Genomic DNA, 24,801 nt, shown 5'->3' with positions numbered 1-24,801 from the left:
AATAATATAATTAAGATTAAAACTCGAGAGGTATTGGAGGCAGCAGGTATTGATAGCTTCAAAAATTGCATTCTGGATATGATGGTGGAAGGGAAAGGGACCTCTGGAAAATATAACCCCGTTCCCAACATGTGAGGTCTTCTCTGCTCTCCTGTCCTGGGAGTCCCTTTGACCCTGCCCCCCGCCCCCCCCCCCCACACCTTCCCCCTACCACCACGAATAATCCCCATCTTTGATAGGTGAGCAGAGAATAGGCTGGCTCTTTCATAGAAATGTCAAGGAGGAGGTTAAGGAGAAATAGGGCTTTGCTTGGGCGGGGGGATTTCATGGATTTAGGGATCCTTCAAAGATCTACTCCTTCAGCCTTGAATCTGGAGGGGAAAAAATGTTCAGGAGACCCAGGAAATGATATTGTTTGGTTCTTTCCACGCGATCAATTTCCTCGACAGTGTTTTCCAAATTACGTAGAAATCACTGAACACCTACAGGTCTGCCAGTGAACTCCATCCCTGCGGTTTTCACGGCCTGTGAACCTTTCCACCACTGCTGTCCCGTCCAAATCAGGCCTCAGAATGGAAACCAAAACTTCACATGAAGAGTAAAACCAGAGGGAGAGGGTCCCGTGCAGGGGGTGGCGATCTGCTCTTTGCTTCATGGCTGAAGCTGATTGTAAGTGTTGCTAAAATTATTTCAAAGAGTGAAATATTAATCAAGTCAATCAGCACTGACAAATGAGAAATATCTGAAAGTCAGTGGTAATTTACAACTTTGTTATTAGTTAAGAATCGCCTGCCTTGTAACAGTAATTAATAACACTTAGGAATCATTTGGAAATCCCCCTCCCATGCTTTTTATTTTCCTCTGTCTCTTAAGGAAGGAAAGAGAGAAAGGAAGCAAATGAGTGATCAGTAGAAACAGGAAAAACACTGAGTCGTTAGTGAGGAGAACAAAACTGGAAAAAATAAAAGAAAGGAAAAAAAAAAAAGATTAGCCCCATGGGAGGCCATCAGGAAATAAAGAAAATATAGGAGGAGGGGTAGTAAATCAGAAAATGAATTCTGTAACCATACCCCATGAGCAGGCTGGCTAAAGGTTGAATTTCAAATGGCCCAGAAACCCCATCAAAATGAACAGTGCTGCTAAAAAATCTTGAAAGTAGCTCAGCTCTGAATCAAGGCAGAGCTCAGGGCATTGTCTGTTTTGTTGTTGTTAACAATGTATTTCTTTATAGCCCAGGAGCAGACGTGTGCAGGCTCTTTCCAAAATTCCATCCCTGGAGACCCGCCTGGCTTTCATGTTTCTGGTGTTAACTCTCCTCTTGGTCACAGACAATCCCCTCCCCCAGTCTTACATTGATTATTAGATTGTCTCAGCCCCACCTCAACAACGCACCAAAATAATGACTTGTTGAAAAACTATAAATCATTTCGGTTGTCTGAGCTTGGAAAGCCACTTCAGTCAACAGGCTTGCTGTGAAAAGGTAAAGAAATTTCCAACCTTCTACTCACTGAGGAAAAGCTGCTACTTCCCTGAACTTTTATTTGTTGGATGGGGGAATTTTCCAGATTGGTGAAAAAGAGATGGAAGGGGAAAAATAACTTTGGCAAACTTTATCTGGCCTTTTATTATAAACCTCAGTCTTGTCTCATGGAGCTCAGGCTACAAAAGGTAGCTAGAGATGGAGATTTATTGGTCTCTAAATGAAAAGATTCATTTGATATAAGAGGTTAACTCAAAGTTCCTATACCGTGACTAGCTTCGGCAAATGCCTCTGTCGAGTCAGCACAAAAGCAGTTCAAAGAAATCTTAAAAACACACACAGATATAGACACACAAACACACTTGCCCACTTAAGCCGCAAATGCAATTCTCTTTTCTTTGTTGTTTCTTCTGTCATTACAAATCTCCAGCCTCTTTCTAGGTGGCTGGGATGGCCGGCTCCCCCCATGCACGCGCAGCTGAACTTTGCCATTTTGTATCTTTTGCTTTTTCTAGAAGTGAATAAACGAATGAGTGGGGTGGTGGGGTAAAGTAAGAAGAGAAGCGAACTAATTCAAATAAAGCAGAAGGCGTTTGTAAATGAGGTGGAGGGGAGAGAGAGAGGGAGAGAGAGGAGGGGAGATGTGGAGGGAGGAGAGGGGCTCTGGGATAAACGTAACAAACTGGAAATTGATGAGATGGGTTTTCAATGATCAGAGTCTGTGAGTCCAACAGGAACCTGCAGAATATAAGCCGGTGCAGAGGGAACCATGAGAGAGAACATGCCAGAGACTTGGGGGGGGGCGCGGTGGGGGGAGCAGAGAGAAGACAGCAGGCAAGGACCTGAGATCCTGTGCAAGGAGAGAACTATGGAGATGCTAATGAGGGAAAATTAACCTTCGGGGTTGGGTCTGTGACATGGGCCCTGCATTGAATGCCTGACCCAGGGGCTGCAAGCGGCTTCGCTCTGCACCAGCGAAATGAGATAATCGCTCTGAAACCCACCAGTCTTGGTGCAAACGAGCTCTGAAACACTGTTGTGGAGAGTAACTAGCCAGCTCCTCCAAAGAAAAGGCAAACAAATGCAAGCAGGCAGAGCCACAACCAGGCACCGAGAGAGCAAACCTATAGACATTGGGTACATTTGTTCAACTGTGGAGCCTCCCCCACCACGCCACCCCCGCCCCCCCCACCCCCCGCCCCTGCCGCCCTAGGCTGGCACATTAAAGGGAGGAGCGGGGCCTGGGAAATGAGAAATGTCTTCATCTCTCCCGCACCAGTCTGTCACCAAAGGCCCCGGATAACCGGGCCTTGGTGAGGCAACACAAGGGATAAATGGATTTTATCTCCAGGAACGTGGCCACCGGGCCAGAGGATTATTGCTTAGCCAGAGAAAATATACGGGGGCGGGGTGGGGACGGTGGGGCGGAGGGCTAAAGAACAGAGAGAGAAGTTGAAGAGGACAGACACAAAAACAAACAAACAAAAAAGAAATTCAAAGGGAAATTTGAAGAGTCGAGTGGCTGTGGTTACATATGTCACAGACACTGAGACATTAACACACACACACACACACACACACACACACACACACAAGGATTTTATTAAACAAACAAGCCAACAACTAAAGGCACATCAAAAACACATTTGCTCCCGTTGTCAGAGGGAAAGAGAGTTTGAAATGATTATGGGGTTCCGGTAGGAACCCTTCTGGCCTTCACTGCTGTGGTCTCTTTCCGCCCCCCTTGGCCTTTTCACAGAAACCCTAAAGTCACCTATGGAGAATGGGCCTCCCAGAGGCTGCTTGGGGAGGACTCCCTGTTGGAGGCAAAGGGGTCGTGTTTCCAAGTAGAGACATCAACAAACCACAGTCTTAGTGACAGTGACAGCGCAAAATTATGTTTAATGTTGCAAGGGGGAAAGGGGAAATATAAAATTAGCACAGAGAAAATGTTTCCCAGACCTGCTTTACAATTAGGGCAGTGGCATAGGGATGGGCGCAAGAGGGGCGAGAGGTCGAAGGCGACCTAGCAGGGGCCACAGCACTGGGTGGAGGCCAAGGTGCCTCCAGTCCTGGGAGGAAAGGGAAGGAAGGCTTCTGAAGGGGGGGGGGGGTAATGGCACTCTGCCCAATCGCTTCACTTGGTTTCGAACCTGTTTTTGGAGAAGGGAGGATATTCTAGACATTCCATCCTGGTGGAGATTGACAGTTCAATGACTGGCCTGCTCAGTCCCAAAGCCACGGGGTTTTTAAATTAGTGATGAGGCTGGTGAGCCGGTGGGGGTGAGGGGCTGGAAAGAGGAAAAGGAAATAGGGGGGTGGATGTGCGCTCCCAGACCCCTCCCCCATCCTTTTAGGAACATGGGTGGCTATAGGGAGAAGAGGGGAGGTAAGAATTATTTAATAAATTAGCAAGCCCCTCTTTGGAATTTGCTATCATTCTGCCTCTGCTGCCGGGGGACAGGCGGGCAGGACCCCACAGCGGTTTTCTCATGGGCCCAGGGATCTCCATAGGCCCGCCCCCACCCCTACTCAGGACCAAGGGCGAGCAGATACCTGCCAGGCAGCAGAGGGGATTTGCCCAGAGAGAGCCAGGGGAGTGGGGGCGGTGGCATTTTCAAGAAGGAAGCAGTTTCTGTTCAATGGCAGAGATTATATTTCCTAAGCTGCTTATTTAAAGAGACAGAGATGAGAGAGAGAGAGCGTGAGAGGGAGAGAGAGAGCATCCCCAATCCCCATCCTGTTGTGATTATAAAGAATATAATTTTGTCTTTGTCTAGAAAAGACCATATCTTTGCGGTTATTAAACAACACAGTTTCCCTTCTTAGTGTCAGGCCAGGGGAGCAGGGATGAGAGAGAGGGCGAAAGGAAAATTCATTTTTCAAATAATACCAATTTGAAATGAGTGTGTTTGTAAAAATGAACCCTGGACGATAAAGGCAGGAGAGGAGAGACTGCAGTGAGAGAGAGAGACAGAGAAGGAAACACAGAGAAAAGGGCCTGATTCTTTAAAGACTAATCTGTGCAGAATAATCAGGAAAAACAACTTGGGGAGGAAGAAACAGCAAGTGCCCTTTCCTACGAGGTGGCTCCATGACCTTAGGAAAAATGAGGAAGCAGCTAGACCTTGGGGTTGTATTTTTACACTTAATTTTAGCAACAAGTATCAAAAGATCTAAACTAATTGATTGTCGAGTTCCTTGGCCCTTCTCCAAAGAGCAATATAGGTTTAATTGTATGTTGCTTAAAACTCCATTTCTCGAACAGTGTGAAACATGTAATAAAAGTCATAAACCGTATCGGAGAATTTTCTTCTCCCCCACAAGCATAAATACCCAACTGACATTTGGAAATCTTAGCTAATACCCCTAAGGGGTTAAAAAAAAAAAAAAAAAACCAGCCGTGTGAGAGAGGTAGCCACATAATAAAATCTAAACTGTTAATCCATTTTAACTCATTCAAAAAGAACCTGAGGTTGCGGGAGGGATGTTTTGCAGACGAGGGGTCGGGGCGAGGAGACCCCACATCAGACATCTGACCTGTTTCAAACGTGGTCCATCTAAACCACACTCCCCTAAAGGAAAGGAAGTTCGGGCCTTCCAGAAGACACCAGAAATCTCTCTCTACCCCGGGAAACGGAGCTGAAAGTTGCAGCCAAACACCGGGAAGCCACTCGGCGGCGGCCGTCGCTCTCCATCGGCCTCAGCCCGGCTTCTCCGGAGGGAGAGGGGGAGCTGGAGGCCGGCAGGAGCTCCCCAAAGCTGCGCGACAAAACCGCTCACTGCTCCTCCCAGGCAGCCCCCCCCATTTGTCCTCTGCTATCCCTGACCCCCCCCCCAGCGGCTGTTCCTTCTAAACCAGCGTCCCCCCACCCCCACCCCCGCACGACACCCCTCCGGGGCCCGGGCATCTCCGAGGAGGGAAGGGTCCCAGCCACGCCTGCGATTTGGTCCGCGACCAGCCACTGCCGCCAAGTTCGCGGCCGCCATCAAGCTGGCGGCTGCGCTCGTCGCGGGCCGTGCCCTGGCGTGGCCACGCGGGCCGGCTGCAGGCGGAGATCTGTAAAAATCCACGTGAGCCGCCCCCTCCTCCTGCCGCCCGCGGCCCCTGACACGGCAGCACTGAAGCCGGCCCGGAGGTCCCTGAGGTCTCCGAGTGTGACAGTACTCAGCATAGCGGGTAGATGGCACAATTTTCTAACATTTAGAGAGAGGAACCCACGCTGGGAGCAATAAGTCCATTTAAAAGCCCTTTATTTAAAAGGAACAAAGATAACTGACAAGCGAAGTACAGAGACATCTCAATGAAATTTCCAAAGAAGAAAGAGAAATCAGAGGCCAAAGCAAATGCGAACTGGGCTTGATGGAACAGGCCAGCACTTTCCTCCCCCTCGGAAAGAAAGATAAAAGACAAAAAGAAAGGGGGGGGGGTGGTCACTGGGGCTGCGTGTGTTAACGATTACAGTCCGAACCAAATTCTCAAAATCCACGGCCACGAAAACTTTAAAATGGCCAGGTGGGCCCTGCTGGGGCAGGTGCTAGAGAAGCCGGATCTGTGCAGGGCAAGAGGAGACTTGGGAGTTTTGCCCCCACCTTGGAGGCTACACCCTACTCTTGGATAACAGGCGCCTGCCTCTGCCTTGGATGGCTGGGATTCAGGGAGCCCAGGAAGGTAGATGGGCAAGGCACCCACCCTGGGCACACTTAGGCCCCTCTGAGGGCCTGGGAGCCAGGGGGGTGTCTGTCTTGGCGCTCCCTCCCCTAGAATAGGCCTGCGGGTCCAGCGAGGACCCCATGACCTAAGATTTGGTCAAAGTCAAGGTACTCGAGAGCCCACTCGCAGACTGAAACAATTATCACCCCTTCAGACCCAAGAGGGTCACGAGAGCGCCCACTGAAGTCTCCCGGCAAATCCAAGAACAGCCTACACTTCATCGTGTGATCTAACACTGCCCCCACCAGCTCCCCACCTCCAAACCTCCATGCCAGGTCCCCCACGCCCCCGCCAAGAGCCCTGCAGGCTGGGGGGGTGGGGGGCGGGGAGAGACAGAGGAGGGGGTGAGAGGCCTGGAGAGCGGCCATGCCCCTCTGGGTCTTCCCTGCTCGGTGCTGACCCGGCAGAATGGGTGAGGCGGCTAGCGCCCCGCACGGGGGGTCAAATGATTGTATTTGGGTGGGTGCTCCCCGACATATTTGCTGAGTAAACCTCCCTCGCTGTGCTGAAAGCGAATCCCCGTTGATAAATCCATCATTACTGTTCGGATTCAGGGAGGCAGCCGCGCCACTAAATTCATCTTACATTTGTAGCGCTTTAATAGACATTTATTAAATGCTTTTAGAGAGAGGCATGGGGCGCGTGATTACATCCTAGTTATAGACAGAACATAAAGACCCACGTTAACACCCATTTGCAGGAAGGAAGGAAGAGGTGGGGAGGGGTAGGAAGGCAGAGGGATAAAGCGAGGAGAGGCGAGGAGAGATGGGGCGGGCGGGGGGGGGGGGGCACCGAGCCTGGGCGTTATTAGCAAAGGCTGCCTGGCGGGGAGCGAGGCGAGAGCCGCAGGAAGGCGCGGGCTGCCGAGCGGAGAAGTCCCCCGCTCGCTTGGCAGTTCCCTGGGCTTCCCCTTCCCTGGCTCTCCCCCCACCCCCTTCCACACACGCACTTGGCAGCGTGAGGGGCTCCTTTTCTCTCTACCAGGGCACAAGGGACGTCCGCATTGCCTTTATCGCCCCCATCTGTCCCCACCCCCCACACCTCTACTTTATTCCAGGCCTCTCCAACTGAGATTCCTTGGAGCAGCCGGACTAGAGCGAAAGGAGCCTCCGCACCCGAGGACTCCAAGAGCTCCTTTAAAGCAACCTCTCCACCCCACTCATGCCCCAAACAGTTGGCCAGAGAGCTGAGCCGGGCCTCCTTCAGCACAAAGCAGGCAGTCCCCGTGGCCACAGAGCACGATAACCCCGGCTGCTCCCAGGGTGCTTTGGCCTGACTTGCTCTGCTCAGTGGATCCCTCCCCCTTCCTAGGCCAGAAGAGCACCACGCCACCTTTGCACCTCCACCATCTCGTGCCTGGGGACCTGCCCCAGACTTGGCCTGCGTCCCTCGACCTCAACCTCGGCAGCTGGACCTGCAGGAATGCCTGGGCCTCCAAAGGGCCTAACGCCTTCCCAAGCACCCCCAAGACCTTGCCTAAAGGCCCGGTCCCCAAACTCCGTCTGTTCTGCGCGGGCCCTGGCTCCCCTGGGATGCAGCCACTGACCTGGGCCAGGAAGGCAGCGGTCAGCACTCCCGGCCCTCTCTGGCTCTTGGTAAGGAACACTTCCGCTATCTCAAAGTTGCCATAAGAAAATAAATACAAGTGACACTGTGCTGGGCCAAAGCTCATTAGTTCGTTGTCCAGGGCTAATAAAGGAACAGAAGCGCAAATTATAGAGTTCAGCTCCAACACACGCTCTGTCACCCGAGATCAGCGTACCGCGAGCCTGATTCCAATGGCTCCGAACTTGCGGCGCAGTTTTGCACCCCCCCCCACCCCCGCCTCGAGAGCAGGAGGTTGGTGGAAAAATATAGTTCCAAAGGGGGTAATGATCAAGCTTTTCCTCTCGGAAGCCTGCGCCACCTCATTTCCCATCAGTAATCCCAATAAAATTAACGTCGTGGCTGCAATTGAAAAGAGGTGGGCCCGCGACACTCCTGAAATAACACACTCTCCCCCAGCAAAAGGTAAAAGGCAAAACGGCCCTTTGTTCAGCTAATTAACGAAGGCCCAACTCCGAAAGCAGATGTGTTTGCTTAGCTAATCACAAGCATGTTTCTTTCAAGGAACGTCATTTCGAGGGGGCCGCTCCGGGGGATGGGAAAGGGGGACACGGCACACACAACCCCCCCCCCCAGGCCCTCTCTGCCTCAGGGGTCTCTCACCCCAGACTAGGATCCAGAGGCTGAAACCAGGCAGCCCATCTCTCACACCTTCTCCCCCCTTGGCCCTACCCCAGAGGCCAATAGGCACCTCCGAGCTCCACAGAACGCCAGGCCTGCAAGACGCGAGGGGGAAAAAAATAATAAAAGTTTTAATGACACAGATGCCATATTAAATGAGGCAGTTTTACAATTCACTTTGAATAGGACGCTAACTTATTACAAGTGTGTTATCAGAAGGACGATAAGATTTATAACTCCAAGAGTCAGCTTTTCGCCTTAATGACAATGGATGTGAAGGGGAGGAAATCTGTTCTCTATTAGAGAAGATGAGAGTCCCTTCCCTGTTTTCGGGCACTTACAGATGGGTCCAGGAGGGCAGATACGAAGCCCCTTTGTGTCTCCTTATGAAAAATTGTCTCATTCCCATTTGGCTATGAAAACGGGGCTCTCTGCTGGGTGAGCACCTCGCTCAGCTTTTGAGCTTGAGCTGAGAGAGGGCAAAACAGGGAGAGAGAGAAGAAGGGACAGGAGGCAGACACGGGGATGGGGACAGAGGTGAGGGGGTGGGGGCGGTCCTCAGCCCTCCGGTTTGTGCAGCAAAACTATTTCCCCGTCTTTCTTTGCCATACAAAAGATGGCTTTCCCCTAAACCAACACAGTAAGCAAACTTTAAAAAACTGGGGTCCTATTACAAACCAACGCCCAGCACTAACTGCTTTAAAATTACTGCATAATTAGATTTAGTTGAATTTCACCATTAATTAGGCAGCCGCACTGCAGGGAGCCTTTGAAATCTGAGAAAATGGGAAAAATCATCTGAAGCACGTTTTTAAAACCCAACTTCAATAAATCTTGACGAGGCCCGGAATTCACAGAGTACCTCGCTTCCCTCCCAGGCGGCTGAGGGTAGGGGTCTCCAGGCCCGGGCAGGGGCTGGCATTGGACGTAAGGGGCGATTCCCCCATCCGCTGAGAGCTCAGCCCGGGCCAATCCACTGTCTCTCCAGAGGCCCTCTGAAGACCCTCTCTGGGAGGCCAAATCTGTCCCACGGCCGGCCTCGCCCGCTCAAACCTATTAAAGAAAGGGGATCTTCAGCTGCAGGCGCGCTCCTGCCAGGGGCGCCGTCCACGCAGGCTCACACATTTCTTGGGCCTGCGACCACCCGCCCGGAACCCGCCCTCCGCCGCTGCGCGCCCCCAAGTCAGCCCTCCGCCCGGAAAGCCACCTTTGCTGTAACTTTGACAGGCAAGCAGCAAGTTCTGCCCACGCCTGGCGGGGTTCGCAGCCCAGCCTCCACCCCCAGCTGGACCCGGCCCGCACAAACCCCGGCGCAGCCCCTGCATTAATGAGCGCGAGCGCTGACCAGGTCTGTAAATACTGGCCTCTCCCCTCCCCCTATACCATTCAGACATTTAGGATGCTTTGAGGATAAGAGACTTTTGCGTTTTCTAATTTGGCTCTTGTTGGGAGGGGAGACATGAAATAAACTCTAATTACAAGGGGGGAGGGGAGCGAAGGGAGAAGGGGACACTGCGTTACCAATCTTTCCCCTACGAATTCTGCTGCTCTAATTACAGAACAATCGAGGGCCGCACTCACTCGCCAGCAAGAGTTTAAAAGAGGGTTTTCTGCCTGCAGATGCAATGGTCTTTGGTCGCCCCCCCCACCTCTTTTTTTTTTTTTTTTTTTTGGTAACCAATGTGTTTTCTATTACCCGGCCTTGCCGTGCCTGGCAGCCCGGAGCTCGCGGTGCAATGGGAGACGCCATGTTGGCTCAGCTCATAGGACCAAGTCAAAAGCGAGCTTCGAGGCAGAGTTTCACACGCTCGAGCTCCCCCTGACCGCCCCCCGCCCCCGCCCCCGCCCCCCGCCTGCCGCCGCTTCGTGCACATCCAGGGAGTGCAGCTCCGCGCGCCCGGCACCCCGGACTTTCCCGGGGCGCTGGCGGAATTCCGTCGCACGTAAGTGGGGGGCGGGGGCTGGGGGGGGGGGCAGGCACTTTTCCGCAGCTGCTGCCAACTCCAGGCCCCAGTCCCTGCACGCCGGCCGGATGCGAACCCAGGCGTCTCCGCGGAACCAGCCCCGGACATCGCCCGCTAACTTTGAGCCCCAGCCCCTCGCGGCCCAGAGAGAGAACTAACGCTGCAAGGCCGAGGCAGGGCGACCGCGAGCCGAGCGAACGGGCTACGATCCTCCCCCCCGCCTCCCGCCTCCCACCACCACCACCCCCAGCTCAGTCTTTCCCCCAGGTTTGTTTGAAAGTGGCGAGAAGCAGCGATCGCCCCTCTCTCTCTCCTCGGACTATTGTTGCATTTCGCGTCTAACTGGGTTCTCTCACACCCCCGAGCGCCAAGAGGAGGAGGGGGAGCGGGTTGGGAAAAGAAGTAAAGCGAGCTCAGATCAGATGGAGGAGAAAAAAAAAAAAAAAAAGAAAAAAGAAACCAGCAAGGAAAAAGAGACACTTAAAGGGAAAGAGTCGCCATGTTTAGCAGCTTTTTTAAAGATCTCGTCAATTTCACACAGAACGCACTCGCTGGGTCCCAGCCCTCGTCTTTTGTCCAGTTCAGTTGCAGCAAAGATCTTTTGTTCTAACTCAGCGTGAAAAGAAAAACTTTCTTTAAATGCAATAAACTTAAACCAAACTCAAGACTCTAAACAGATCCTCCTCCGGCCACTCTAAACATATACAAGGGGTTTTGTTTTAACCCGTTTGAAAAATTTTGGGTCCTGTTTTTCTGCCTCGCAGACCCCCAAGCTCCTTGCTGAAACTTAGAGTGAGAGAGAGATTTCCAATGACTAGAACACATGCTTAAAGCATAATAAAACAGGGACTGGCTTTTGCTTTGAAAATCATAAATTATAATTTAATGCCAATAATAATTTACAACAAATGGCTGTTTACAATAAACTAACACAAAACAAACAAGGAAAAGGGCCTGTGTTTTACTTATTAGAGAAACTTCACACACTCACATGGATAGCACTTGCAAGAGGAGAAAATAAACAGCAACCGACAAACCTGGAACTAAAAAGGTCAGCGATATTCTGCCCTAAGTATGTACTTGTATTTCTGGATGTATATATCTACAGAAAGAAGCTGAGGGTCAGCTGGAGAACTCTGCTCAAATGCACACATCAGACAGATTTTTCTGGTCTACACGTATTGACTGGAACTGAGTATCAAAGTTTAATACACTTTACAAAATGATCCCCTTTCTTCCACCTGCCCTACCCACCCGCTTTTAAAATTGAACCACAACATGGGGAAGTATGGTGGGGGGTGGTGCTGGAAAGCCTCAATAAGAACAAAATTGCAAGCTCCCACACACTGAGCTTCCTCCAAACCAGGAAAAGAGAAAGAGGAAAAAATAAAAAACCTCCAAAACAAAATAGTTACTACTTCCAAATCAGCACACCCTGTAAAGTTTCCTTCCTTCTTTCTTTCTCTTCTTTTTCTTAATTTGGCTTCTAAGGACAAAGGATCCCAAGAGCAGTACAGATTGTATCTACACAATCCGAAATGTCAAAATGTCGATGTGTTTTTATGTACATAACTCCAGTGGAAAAGACTCCCTTGACCTGTGGTCATGCTCTCACAGAATGAACGTAAAGGGGGGGGAGGGGAAAGACAGGCCAGCGGCAAGTTATCATATATACACTAACAACAGAGCCTTCAGCACTATAAGCTATATCACTGAATTTGAAATCCTCTCAACAACCAAGCTAGATGAGAACCACAGAGTATTTTTAAAAAATCACACCTACTTAAGGAAAAACTCACTGCAAACAACTGCCCTCTATTTACAATGCTGTGATTAGCTTGCTAGAACTGTCTTTTGCTGAACTGTCAGAAATGTACAAAACAGTATTTTTTTCTGATCATAAAATAGATACTGATCTCAAGATTTCTAATACTTTCCACAATACCTTCCCTAAGCAGGCACTTAAGTGTGACAAATATAAGGGCCTTTTTTTTTTTTCCTGGAAAATCCATTTTTAATTAAAAGGAGGATTAGGTGAATGGGGGTGGTTTACTATATCAGTATGGCACTTCCTAAACCATAGATAAACCATTAACTTCAGCTTCTCACCCCCCCCCCCCACACACACCCAAATTAAACAGGCAAATAAATACACTCACTAGTCCACCTTTGAACAAACTGAGGGGAGTAAACACATGAAAGCCCCCAGCCCGGCTCAGCGAGAGCTCACAGGGGCTCTTCTCGATGGAAAGACAGTGAGTGGGGACAGCCAAACAGATTTCAGATATCAAATAATATTTTAATTTCTGAATACTTTCAATTTTCCTTGGAATATAACACACAAAGACTCGACCAAACAGTTCAGTTATTATAACTTTTACAGTATACAGAAATGTTGCACTTAAAAAAAAAAAACCTTCAGTTTTTTTTTAAAACACAAACTGTAAACTCTAAGATACTGAATCAATCACGTTACCTATAAGTGCCAACAGTGTTATTTTGTCATGCTGATTTCAATGGTATTTTTTAAAAAGGGAAAATATCAACAATTATAATACAAAGGGTTTGCAAATATACAAACAGATATAGGATTTTCATAACAATTCAAGAACTAAGCGGGACCCAATTCAAATTACAAAAGTTCACTTTTTATTCAAAACCTCAGCACGTGTCTTGGACACATTCCTTGGCTGCCAATAAATTCCACAGTTCATTCTCTTTCTTAAAATATTTTTAAAAAGCTAGGTTTGTCATGGTGTCTTTTTTTGGGGGGGGGGGCAGGGTAGGGGAAGTTAAGTGTTGTGTGTGGTTCCTCCAGTTCTCAAATTAAAGAGTGCTCAACTTCACCTAAAATTTTTGGTCACCACTTGTAAGTGCGTTTCCATCACCTTTGAGTTGCCTTTTAAAGTTTTATGTCTTCCTATGGTATTTTCATGGACTCAGTTTTAATTCTTGCAGAACATATATTTTAAGGATACACAGTTTTTAAGAAGCCAAGATTATATCAAAACTTATTATAGAACCACAGAATAAACTGGTTTGGAACCAGAAAAGTACAAAAAAGAACAGCTAGAGGTACATAGACACAGGACAATTAATAATTTGGAAAAAAAAAAAAAGACTTACTTTCTCCATTCTGCTAATTTTCTCCCAATCTCCTTAAATGCACTTTTAGCAATATTTTTCAAAAATTTACCAAAAAAAGAAAAAGACTAATTTCCTTTTTATACAAAAATGATAAGTAGCAAGTTGTTCTGACCGACACAGGAGTTTTTTTTTTTTAATGCATTCTGTAAAAGTTCATTTGACAGTCTTTTTTTTTTTTTGAAATTCACAGTCCATTAAATTCTTCCCCTCTCTTCGTTTAGCAAACTTGTAACATCCTTTTATATCCTTTCTTAACAGAAGGAATTTAAGCAAACAAACCAGTCTTTTGCCTTTTCTTTCTCTCTGTTTCACTCCCCCTTCTTATTTTGATTTCTTATTTATTGAATTGCCATATACGGCCAGTTAAAACTGCTGCCGGACAGTAACATATCCCGGATGAGGGTTTCGATGGGGGTTTTACCTACCAAACGGACGAAAAACAATTGCTCTATGACTGAGGAGGAGACCGTGCGGAGGGAAGGGAGGCGAAGCAAAAGCTTTCCGAATCGCGTTGGTTGGTTGGGGTACTGGCTCCTAACGTACTCTTCCAAAGCACACTGGGACTTTTCCTGCAAGCTTTCCACATGGGCTACATCAGAGAGACCACAGGCATCTGGAAGAAAGTTTAAAAAAAAAAAAAAAGAAGAAGAAGGAGAAGGAGAAGAAGAAGAAGGATTCAGTCATCAGATTAAGAGGTTTGAAATGGGTCACATGAGGTGTGTGTGCAGTGCTTTGTCAAACTGCCCCAACCGGAGTTGGAGCAAATGCCAGTATACTGAAAACTTGGATGGAGGGGAGGGGGGGGGGGTTGGAGAGCACGAGATGGTCCTGGGGGTATTTGCTTTAAAGTAAAACACAGCTCAGTGCACCGCAGGCTTTCACGCCACCAGAACTCAGGCTTGGTCCCTGGGAGGCCCAAGCAAAGTGCACTGGGTGAATCTGGCTCAAGTCAGTTGACGGACAGACAAACAGATGAAACCAAAACTGCCAGTGCTCCTCCCCCTCCTCCTCTGTAAATAAGAGTTTGGCTTATAATTATATATTGGGGGGGGGGGGTGGTGGGAGAGGAGGGCCACAACCTGGCCCAGCCTCTAGTAATGGCGTCCACGACCCAGCCTCAGATTCTCCCCAAAGAGGGCGACTCATTTTTCTCCAGTCTTTGAAACTGATTTAAGTGGCCCTTTAAAACTGATCTTGTCAGTTTAGCCCTATTGAAGGGCAGCCATGCAAACTGTGATCTCTCTGTTCATTTGAGCTGTTTCTTTTCCCCCCTTTTCTTCTCTCTCCCTTTTTCTCCTACCCCCCTTTATTTATTTATTTATTTATTTATTTATTTATTTATTTATTTTAAAACCCAGTTCCCTCCCAGAAGAAACCCCTCCCTGTTATCTTCAGGAAAACACTTTTCTCTTTGGGATATGTGAAAATACAATAAATGCCTTTGAAATGAGAGGCTTCTCAGTGAAGGCGGCGCAGGTTGTGACCTGACCTTTTTGGGCGCCCCAGACAAGACTTGGGGCTAACACATGCATACTGTGAATCCTTAAAACAGATATTTGAAAACAGCCGCTACCTCCAGCCCCCAGAACCAGAAGACACATGTAATTTCCTCATGTGTGTATCCAGGGACTCTGCATGTAAAGAATGCATAGGTGTCTGTGGTCAGGAATTAAAAGATCTGTCTGCATTGGACTCCCTCCCTTTGCATGGGTACACTGTGTGTCTCCCTACGAATCAGATAAGAGGGACCTTTATCTCTTTGTGAGGCGATCTGCATTCTCCACACAGGCCTCTGCATTTTGCAAATAGTAATAAATTAAACTCTTACGACAGTATCAGGCATTTCTTGCCTTGAAGAGACCAAGGGTAAGGCTAAGAGCTAACAATGACATGGAGAAATTAACAACACCCCCCGTCGTCTGGGATCGTTGGCTGGGTGGAGGGTTGTGGGCTGGGGGTGAAGGGGGCTATGGGGTTAGGGGAATATCCTGCCTGTACATTTGCATCAGGCAAATGTTCTAGTTATGACAGTTCCCCTGAGAAGAATACTCCAGATCCAAGCCTCCCTATACAGCTCTTCCTTGCCCAGACACTGCCCTTTAATTGATTACCTAAGGACTTTCAAATGCAGAATTTGGGGTGGCTGTGGGGGGAGGTTATGTGTTAAAAAAAAAAACCCAGCAGCGTATAACAGACAGTGGGTTAAGGACTCAGAACCTGCAATCGATTGAGCTAATGACTTGGGTCCCCAGATTTCCTTCAAACAATAAGGAAGAGGCTGTGAATCTTTTTGTCTGCCACGAGAACTACCCAGCTCTCCGAGTGTCCTGGTTACAAGCTGTAAAAAACTGCAGTTCCTAGGTTCCAAGCCCCACAAACGTCCAAATGTTTGTAATTCTTAATTGGGAACCTCTTTCCCCCCCTCTCAGCCATGACAAAGGGATCAGCTGACAACTTAGAAAGAGAATGGAGAGGGGGCGATTTCCCCCCACCTGGGATGTGCTGAACTCAGCCTGGAGGCAGCCAAAAGGCTCAGGTGTGGCCCAAAGTGGAAAGCCAGACACCTTCAGAAATCATTTGGCCTCAAGAGTTAATTAATATTAGATCTATTACTCACACAGGTTAAACTACATACAAACGAATTCGATTTCATAACGCAGTCAATGATGGTTTTACACCTCTGGCAACATTCGTACCCAGCCCAAGTTGGCATACATTTTGGGTTGTCTGAAAATTGTCTGAAGTGTTTGCCTGGGCAGAGCAAGCTAGAGGCCAGAGGCTTCAACCCCTTGCAGACATCCTGGACAGTTATGACGCCCCCTTTCTTCCTCTTGCCCCCTTCCTGACAGCCTTCCTCCCCTCCTGGCAGTCTGCATTGTTTTAATAAGAATATGATTTTGCAAACTGCTGCCCTCAGGTTGGGTTTGCCTGGAGCTCCAGCTCCCACTGAGTTAGCAGGCAAACTTTTCCCCTGCAGGGGCAAACTTTTCCCCTGCAGAGGTGATGCCAGGACAGCTGCAGGGCCCAGAGGCATCTCCTGGAGACTCAGTCAGGGTGACAGAGCGAGCGCCCTGGGGGCAGAGGAGGCTGCACAGGACCAGCCAGCCCAGGAGGCCTGGGCCAAGGGAGGGCACAGGAACACGCATGCCAGTCTGGCAAGCTTGAGAGGCTTCCCCATGGCCCATTTTGAGAGCATTTGCCCTAAGGGACCTCCCCGAAGCCCCAGCCTTCCTCTCTTGTCCCCAGGACAGGCCTGGCGAGGCCCAGCAGCTCTACAAAGTCCCCACTCCAGGTTGCCCTCAACAGTTTGGCCTTTCCAAGGGGAGGCTGGGCTCACTCTGGGGACTCCCAAGTTCTCTGGGCCCTAACTCTGAGCTAGGAGTCCTTGGGCATGAGAGGGCAGGGCTCCTTCCTACCTGAGGTGAACAGGACTATGGCCTTGAGACAGCTGTACTCGGCGGAGTCGACGTGCAGCGCTTTGAGCTTCTCCACTTGCTCTTGGAAGATCCGTATGTGGTCCATAAAGGCGACCACTCGGTCGGCGGACATGGGTGAGGCGTGTAGGCCAGCGGCGGCCAGGAGCGGGGCGACGTGGAGAGGCATGGAGCACTGTGCCGCGTTCAGCACGAACAGCTCGCTCCAGGTGAGGCGAAGCAGGGCCACCTGGTCGGTGATCTGCAGGTCAGGGAAGAAGGGGATGTTCCGGGCCCACTCGACGGCGCTGAAGAGCATCCGCGCGGCCAGTTCGCAAATGTTCTCGATGCCCATGATGTTGTTGGGCTGCATGCACTGGCTGCCGAAGCGCGACGTGGGGTAGGGCTCGGCGCGCAGCAGCAGAGAAATATATCCGGACAGGTACGAGTGGCAGTTGAGAGGGTCCCCGTTGGTCAGCGCAAACTGCCCGTGGGTTGGCTGGGTGGGCGGCATCCTGCCCCTCTGCACCGCTGCGGGGAGGAAAGGAGACACCCCGCCGTTAATGACCAGCCTCGTCGGTCGCCCAGCTCCCCGGGCAGGGTCTGCCCCAGCCCGACCCCCGCCTGACCCAGAGTCCGCACCACGCCCGAACAGGCAGGCCTGCCCCTCTCGCCAGCGCGCCAGGGCCACAGACCTGGAAGTCGCCGGGAGCCCGGCAGCACTCCACTCAAGCCACCACCCAGGCAAGCTCTGGCGGCCAGAGCGGCACACTTGCCTCCGAGGCCCGCTCGGGGCTGGGCCGCCGAGGACCCAGAACTGGCCGCTTTGCCTCGGGGTCCCCGGCACTGTGGGCGGGATGGAGCATTCTGGGGGCATCTTTCTTCTTTACTGCTAAACAGCTGATATTTCTTATTGATTGGAGGAGAGGGAGCGGGAGGGGCGAGTCTGGGGGGGAGGGTGAGACGCTTTTGCAAAAGACACAAGGGTTCACCCCAGACGGCCTGCGGCCACCGTGCCACGACTCTCCCCCCAACCCGACCGCCCCAGCCCCAGCCCGGCGGGGAGCCCCCCGGTGAGAGAAGAGCAGAGAGCCGAGGTCTGGCGGCAGCCTGATCAGTGTGCTCGAAGAAAGAGAGACGGAGGGAGAGGGCGGAGAGAGAGGCCGGCCGAGGCGAGAGGAAGCCGGGGAGAGGCGGAGAGCAGGCGGCCGGCGCCGGCGCAGCCCGGGTAGGGCCCGAGACGGCCGGGGAAAGCTGGCGAGGCTCGGGCTCGGGCTGTTATCTGACGCCGGACCGGGAGAGTCGCTCTCGCAGAAACACAAAGAAAGCCCGGCGTTCGCTCGCCCAAGCCCGGAGCCCGCGCCCGGCGCCGAGCGCGCCATTGGCCGAGCACAGCTCGCGGCGCTCGGCGAATTTCATATCACAAAGACCCAACTCGCGCAGAGCGAAAGCAGCCGCCGAGGGCCCCTCGCCCACCCGTCCCTACTCCTATCGCGCTCTCCTCCTTTCAAAAGTGAAAGGAAAAAAGAAAACAGAGGTATTTTTTTTTTTTTTAGCAGAATGTTAATCCACGGAGGGTCACATGAGCGCTGCCCGGGCGGCAGCGTTAATACGGCGAAGTGCATAAAATTGCCATTTGTAATTTGAACCTCCTGTACAAAAGTACAATCTCAGGTTGGTTTTTTTTTTTTTTTTGAGAGGGTGGGGGCTGGGGAAAGGGGTGGGGAGGAGGGACATATGTTGAACATGCAGGAAAAACAAGGGGGAGAGAGGGAGAAATCGAGAGGAAAGACGGAGAAGTGAACCAGGCTTTTTAAACAACAACAGACAACACCCCATCCCTCGCAGAAAGGCGAACTCGAATGAACTCGCAATCAATGCAAAGAAAATGAAACAGCCCGAAGAGAAAGTAGAGGAGGAAATCAGTCGGCCAAAGCATGCGGATTTGGGGGGTCTGGGTTCCAGTGCAGAACTTGCTTCTAGTATAAAACCCCTTTCAGCTGCAATACGAAGAGAAGAGCTTGGGGCTTCTGCGTCCTTACCCAGAGCAGGCTAGCCAAACGCACCCAGGGCCCCGGGACCCCAGGCGAGGGTGGGGGGGAGAAATGAGAGGCCGATACCTTCCCGTCTCATGCCCACTTTGAGGCACTTTTTGAGGCGGCAGTACTGGCACTGGTTGCGGTGGTGCTGGTCGATGGGACAGTTCCGGTTGGCGCGGCACGTGTAGCTCAGGTTCCTCCGCACGCTGCGCTTGAAGAAGCTCTTGCAGCCCTCGCACGTGAACTGGCCGTAGTGCTTGCCGCTCGACTTGTCCCCGCACACCACGCACTCGATGTGCTGCTGCTGCTGCTGCTTGTCGCCGCCGGGGCCGCCAGGGCCGCCCTGGCCACCGGCCGCCGTCTGGGCCGGCGTGCTGGCCGGGCCCCCTTGGCCCGGCGTCTGTGGCGTGTGCGGGGCGCCGGGCGGCGGGCCGGGCACAGGCGGCGCCTGCGAGGCCTGGCTGCCCTGCGAGCCGGGCACCTCGTCCTGGGGGTCGCGCCACGTGCTGACTACCATTGCCATATCTATGGGGGCCGCGTCCGGACTTCCTGCTCCCCTGGCTGCGGGCGGCGGCGGCTCCCGGGTCTCGGGCTCCGGCGCGCCGCCTTTTGTGTGTGCGAGGGTGCGAGAGGGCGCGGGAGGGCGCCCCGGGTGGCTCGGGGGCTGGTTGGTTGAGGTTGGTTAGTTTTTCCTTTTTTGTTTCTGCTTTTGCAAAGTTTTGTCGATTGCTTGTCTGGCCCGGTGTGTTTGTTTTGTTTGTTTCCCTCGGCTCAGCTTTGTTGGTTTCGGGGGGCTTTCGGCCCGGAGGGGAGGGGAAGGGGCCAGGGGAGAGAGAGTGGGAGCAGAACGTGGAGAGAGAGGGAGGGGAGGGAGAGCTGCAAGTCGATTGTCTGGCTTCAAGACAGAAGTAGGAGGCAAAAAAAAAAAAAAAAAATCTCTCCAAAGATCTCGCTCGCTCTCACTCTCTCCCTCCCTCTCTCGTTCACTCTCTCGCTCTCAGAGCTGGTGTGCCGAGGAGTTGGAGTAGGAGGAGGAAGAGGAGGAGGAGGAGGAGGAGGAGGAGAGGCGACTGTCCGGGGGCCAAGTCCAGGGCAGCCCACAGTCAGCCATTCAGGAAAGCCATCGAAATCAGGAGGACTGGGAGAGCGGAGGCGCCGGTCGCGGGCGCGCCCAGAGAGCCGGGCAGGCCGGGGCGGAGGCCGGCGGCCCGCGGAGTGGCCGGAGCGCTGCCCGGGTCCGGGGGAATCAGCATGAAAGTGGTCCGCGTCGGGCGCTGCGCGGCGTCGTCCTGGCGCTGGGCCGCCGCCGCCGCCTGCCACGGGCGCCCGGCGCGCGCCTCGCTCGCTCTGGCCGCCGCCGCCCGCTTTCGCCGGATGGAGGCCGCTCGCCGCTCCCTGCGGGCCGCCCGGGCCGCCGCCGCCGCCGGAGCCGCCGCCGCCGCCGCCGAAGCCGCCGGGTCGGGCCCGGAGCCGCCGCGTCTAGCGCCGCCGCCGCCGCTGAAGCCGCTGCTGCCGCTGCTGCCGCCGCCGGAGCCGCTGCTGCTGCTGCTGCCGCCGCCGCCTCACACACATAGGGAAAGAGTCAACTCGCCGGCGGCGGGGGAGAAATGATAAAAGAGAGAGAGGAGGGCAGATCACCACCTAGAAGCACATCCTTCGTGCGCAGAGGGGGGAGAAAAAGACGGAGAGAAAGAATGAAAGAAGGGAAAAAAAAGGCAGCACGGCACCCGGAGAAAGGAGGCAACTCGGGGAGAGGAGGAGGAGGAGAAGAAAACACACACGCGCGCACGCACACACACACCGCGGAGAGAAAAGAACAGAGAATCAAAGTGATCAAATATGCTAAAAAGGGGGGCGCGGGAGGGAATGCGATTTATAGGCGCCGGGGCTGGCAGAAGTGGCTTCTCCGCGATCAGCTCACTGAGCTCTCTATATAGTGAACTTTGACACGACTGCTGCAACTTAGCGCACGTTGCCATGGTGACGGCGCGCCTTATAAGGCAGCAGCCGGGGTTGGCCTGGCCAGGCGCGCGCGCGCCGCCCCCTCGTCGTCATTGGCCGGAGCGCGGCGGCCCCGCCATGGCGGCCGCGGGCTCAGCCCGGTCCTAGCGCGAGCGGCGTCGCGGCCGCGGCGCGGGGCGCGCGGGGGGCCAAGGGGGGCGGGGAGGGGGCGGCCGCGCCGCCACCACCGCCGGGCGGGGGATGGGCCCGGGCCGGCCCCGGGCACGCGGCCCCCGAGCTCTCCGCACCCCGCACCGGAGGTTTCCGCCCCAGCGGGGAGAGGAGCGCGGCGCGCACACACAACGCCTCTTAAAGGCTCCGCGAGAGGCTTTGGATGGAATCGAGGACTTCGCCTCCCGCAACTTGGCGATGCCACGAAATCCGTCGCTCGCGCACCACCCGGGACTCCCGGCGCATCTTTGTGCCCCCAGTGCCAGAGAAAGAGAAAAGTTCCCCGGTTTCTTTGCAGAGGGGTAGTGGGTGGGGGGCAGGATAGGTGCCGAGAACCGAGCTTGGAGGCATTTTGCAAACGCAACATTTGGTCAGATCCGGGTGACGGTAGACCCTTCTCTTAAGCAACTCTGATCACTTGCTTGGTTTTGTGGCTTGATAGACATATATATATATATATTTTTCCTTTTTAGAGGGAAAAAAGAAAGAAGCCATTTGGTATCTGTCTTTTCCTTGCAGGGTTAACATTTCACAGGTATGTGGCCTGACATTTTAATTGCTCAAATGAAACATCTCGGATGGTGAGAAGCACAAGTAGACTTCATCTCATTGTCATGACGCAATTAAAATCAATTTTCCTCAACTTCATCCTCTCTCATTAGTTATAGCTAACTCACAAGCCAACGTCCTGCCACACTACCCAGTCGTGGAGAGAGGTGAATAGACCGTTCTGTCCGCTGATGGACGAGCGGAGGCAGCCTCCCAGCCTCCTAGCCTCCCCTGTGCATACCCTCTGTACACACATGTAAGCGCACATGTATCAGATGCATATTTGTCAATGTACACAGACAAAGACTTCAGCGCCTATGCTTCTAGCTCATGGAACAGTTGAGGACGAACTTCATTGTTCCTCAGGTTCCTTTTAGGCATCCATTGAGTCATTAAAACACGACCAGCGATCCTGCTCCAGATTGGAAATAATACCAAGCACAACTCACAGGAACCACACACAAGCCACAGGCCACCTCAAGAGATTCACTGCAATAAGAACAACTTAATAGCCTATGCCAGTCTGCTTCAATGTGCTAAAATCATCAACATGGATGTGTCTCTGAACTCCAGGGCGTTTGGCTTTAAACATCACACATCTAGAATTGGCCCCACGGAACACACTGCATTTCAGGGCAGGCACCTTTCGGTTTGATCACGAGAAGTTCATTTTGATTGTTCAACGTTTAGAAAACAAAATTTTGACAGCATCGCACACGTTTTGCCCCAAGAAAAACTGTAAACTTGGAAGCCAACCAGGTTTATGAACAGTTGAAATATTTTACATCAACCACGCTGAGTTTCAGGAAACATGAACACATGTGAAGAGTAAAGTAATGACCCCAGGAAAGCATCCTTGATAGTGCAAAAAATGGACGAGATGAAAGGTGTAAAAAAAACCAACCACAGACCACACATACGATTGACCTGTGCTGGTGTGTGCTCTTTGCATTCAATAAATACCCTTTACCCACAGGCAGAATACAAGGTACGTACTAAGTGAAGATATAGGCAGACAGGGGCTAGTTTTTAGGAGAGGAGAAACCCTCTTTATACTTCCTTGCTGAAACCTTCTTAGTCCTCACCCTTTCTCCGCTGAAATCACGTATTTCACTAAAGCTGCAGGTGCTGGGATTATTTGAAAGTTGTAAAAAAAAAAAAAAAAAAACCCAACTACAGTGGACACTGAACTATCATAAACCTGGTGTGCAATGAGATTGCCACAGAGAAGGCAGGCTGAGAATTTCAGGTTGATTAGAGACACAATATCACTTTCTCTTAAAGAGGACAGAGGATGGAAAAGAAATCATTTCAAAGGTTTTTTTTCCCCCCCTTTCAACTCCTATGATTCAAGGGATTGCCTAATGCTACAAATGTCAGTAGATTAGGGGCAATCTCAGCAGAGATGTGGTGGGGCTGGGATGAGACAGGAAATCTAATGGACATACCCATCTCAATTTAATAGAAGAGAATAATTGATTGTAGGGAAATCTTAATCTTGCCTCTTGAGTGCAGACACTTCCATAGCAAGATCACCTTTTACAGACATGCAGTGGGAAATTTCTGAAAAGCAACAGCTTCCACAGGGCACTTAGAGATTTTTGGTGTTTGAAGTATGCTCAGATGGACTTAGATTTAAAATGAAGAATTTCCCAATCTCCTACAAAACTGGAGCCTGCCACAGCACACGACCACAGGCTTCCCATGAAGTCAGACGTGTTTCACTCTGTATTTTAGATTCATTCAGTTATGGGGATGCTATTAGAAATTCAAAACAATAAATAAATGACCATATCAATTGTAGTTAATTTTTACTGCATATAAGAAGAGAAAGGACTGCAGACTGAGAAAAAAAAAAGGAGGGGAGAATATTTTCAAATGCCTTCTTCAGAGATGCTCATTTCCCTTGAATAAAACAGCTCTCTAAGACTAAAAGAGAAATATCAATATGTCGTTACTGTTCAAAAAAAAAAAAATCCAGCCCAGTCTTTTATTGCAGATGTAAATTTATTTTAATGAGGGGAATGGCAAGCTTTAATTTGGCTGGAGAAAGTTGGAAAAACATTTGTTTTCCTCTGGTGGAAAAAAAAAAAAAGTAAAGCAAACCCACCCAGGAATATGATTTTCTTGCAGCAAGTGGCCTGACGGCTGTCATTCTCCCCAAATGAAATCACAATAGGAATACAGACCCCAGCAAATGCCGAGTTTAACTCTGAACTCAGTAGAAACCAGTTCTGTCCACCAGGATTCATTGAATTCCTCCTTTCCCTCAATCTAGTTCGTGTGTGTTTTTTCTCTTCCACCACACTGGAGCTCCATGAATAGGGAAAGGGGTTTCCATTGTGTCCCTCTGAACTTCCAAGTCAATGCAATTTTTAACCACTGGCTTGTGGTACTTTGAAAATCACCAGGGGCTGTCAGAGTTGGGTCCTCTGAAAAATTTACAGTGCTAAATCAGAGCATATGCTGGGAGGGAAAAAATTGCTTAACATTGGAGCAAGTACAGTATCTGTCTGCCCCCTAGTGTAAGAGTCCTCGCTGCCTAAAATTCAACTTTAAAAGAAAAGGAGCTCTTAAAGGGAAACGACTTGGAGCTCACGTAGGCATACGAGAATGAAACTTCTGTACATTTTAATCTGAATAATTCTTCAGGATTTAAAATTAATTGGCTCTAGCTTGGTTGGACCGGACTCGGATCTCGCCACCGCTGCGTTTCCCGAGTCACTGGCGGGGAGAGGTGATCTTCTTCTTTTTTTTTTTTTTTTTTTTTTTTTTTTTTCCTCCCTGAACTGGGTTTATGTGCGTCCCCCTCACCCCCTCCTCTCTTTTTCTTTCTCTGTCTCTGTCGTCTCTCTCGCTGGCTTTTTAAAAATGAGGAACCGTTCCTTGAATGTTCTGGACAGAGCACAGAATTGCTTCTTAAGTCAGCCCGACGCGGTTGCAATAGACAGCCAAAAGGTAAACGTTTGCCTGAAATCCGCACGCCAGTTCCGCCACCCCGCCCGATGGTGAGTACCCTTCTCGTTGCGATTCTCCTCCTAGCTTTAACCGAGCGCTTGCCTCCCCGAGCCGCGGCCGAGGGCGCCGGGCAGGACTT

General features: G+C 51.2%; 1 protein-coding gene and 1 long non-coding RNA gene across 10 annotated transcripts in view; one reads left to right on the top strand and one right to left on the bottom strand.

Annotated features, from left to right (window-relative positions):
- Nucleotides 1-12,662: 12,662 nt before the first annotated feature.
- NR2F2 (nuclear receptor subfamily 2 group F member 2) overlaps nt 12,663-24,801 on the bottom strand; it is a 77,985-nt gene continuing 65,846 nt past the window's right edge. For 2 of the 5 annotated variants that reach the window (XM_053223612.1, XM_015085462.3), the window contains 2 exons: nt 16,948-17,475; nt 12,663-14,144 (listed from right to left, as the gene is read on the bottom strand). In XM_053223612.1, the coding sequence (XP_053079587.1) occupies nt 13,870-14,144; nt 16,948-17,475 (803 nt within the window). In that variant the 3' untranslated portion in view covers nt 12,663-13,869. Of the gene's footprint in view, nt 14,145-16,947; nt 17,476-17,639; nt 18,214-18,986; nt 19,009-19,064; nt 19,507-24,801 lie in introns of those variants that run through there. The other 3 variants (XM_027067966.2, XM_053223613.1, XM_027067968.2) reach the window with 3 other exon arrangements.
- Nucleotides 20,631-24,801, top strand: part of LOC106987220 (uncharacterized) — an 83,546-nt gene continuing 79,375 nt past the window's right edge. For 3 of the 5 annotated variants that reach the window (XR_008298998.1, XR_008298999.1, XR_008298997.1), the window contains exon 1: nt 21,127-24,712. This is a non-coding gene — a long non-coding RNA (uncharacterized LOC106987220). Of the gene's footprint in view, nt 24,713-24,801 lie in introns of all 5 variants that reach the window. The other 2 variants (XR_008299001.1, XR_008299000.1) reach the window with 1 other exon arrangement.

Source organism: Acinonyx jubatus, chromosome B3 (assembly GCF_027475565.1).
Source record: "Acinonyx jubatus isolate Ajub_Pintada_27869175 chromosome B3, VMU_Ajub_asm_v1.0, whole genome shotgun sequence".
In the NCBI taxonomy this organism is placed as follows: Eukaryota; Metazoa; Chordata; class Mammalia; order Carnivora; family Felidae; genus Acinonyx; species Acinonyx jubatus.
Note: the sequence above shows the minus strand (reverse complement) of the source record. Positions and strands in the feature narration are given on the sequence as shown.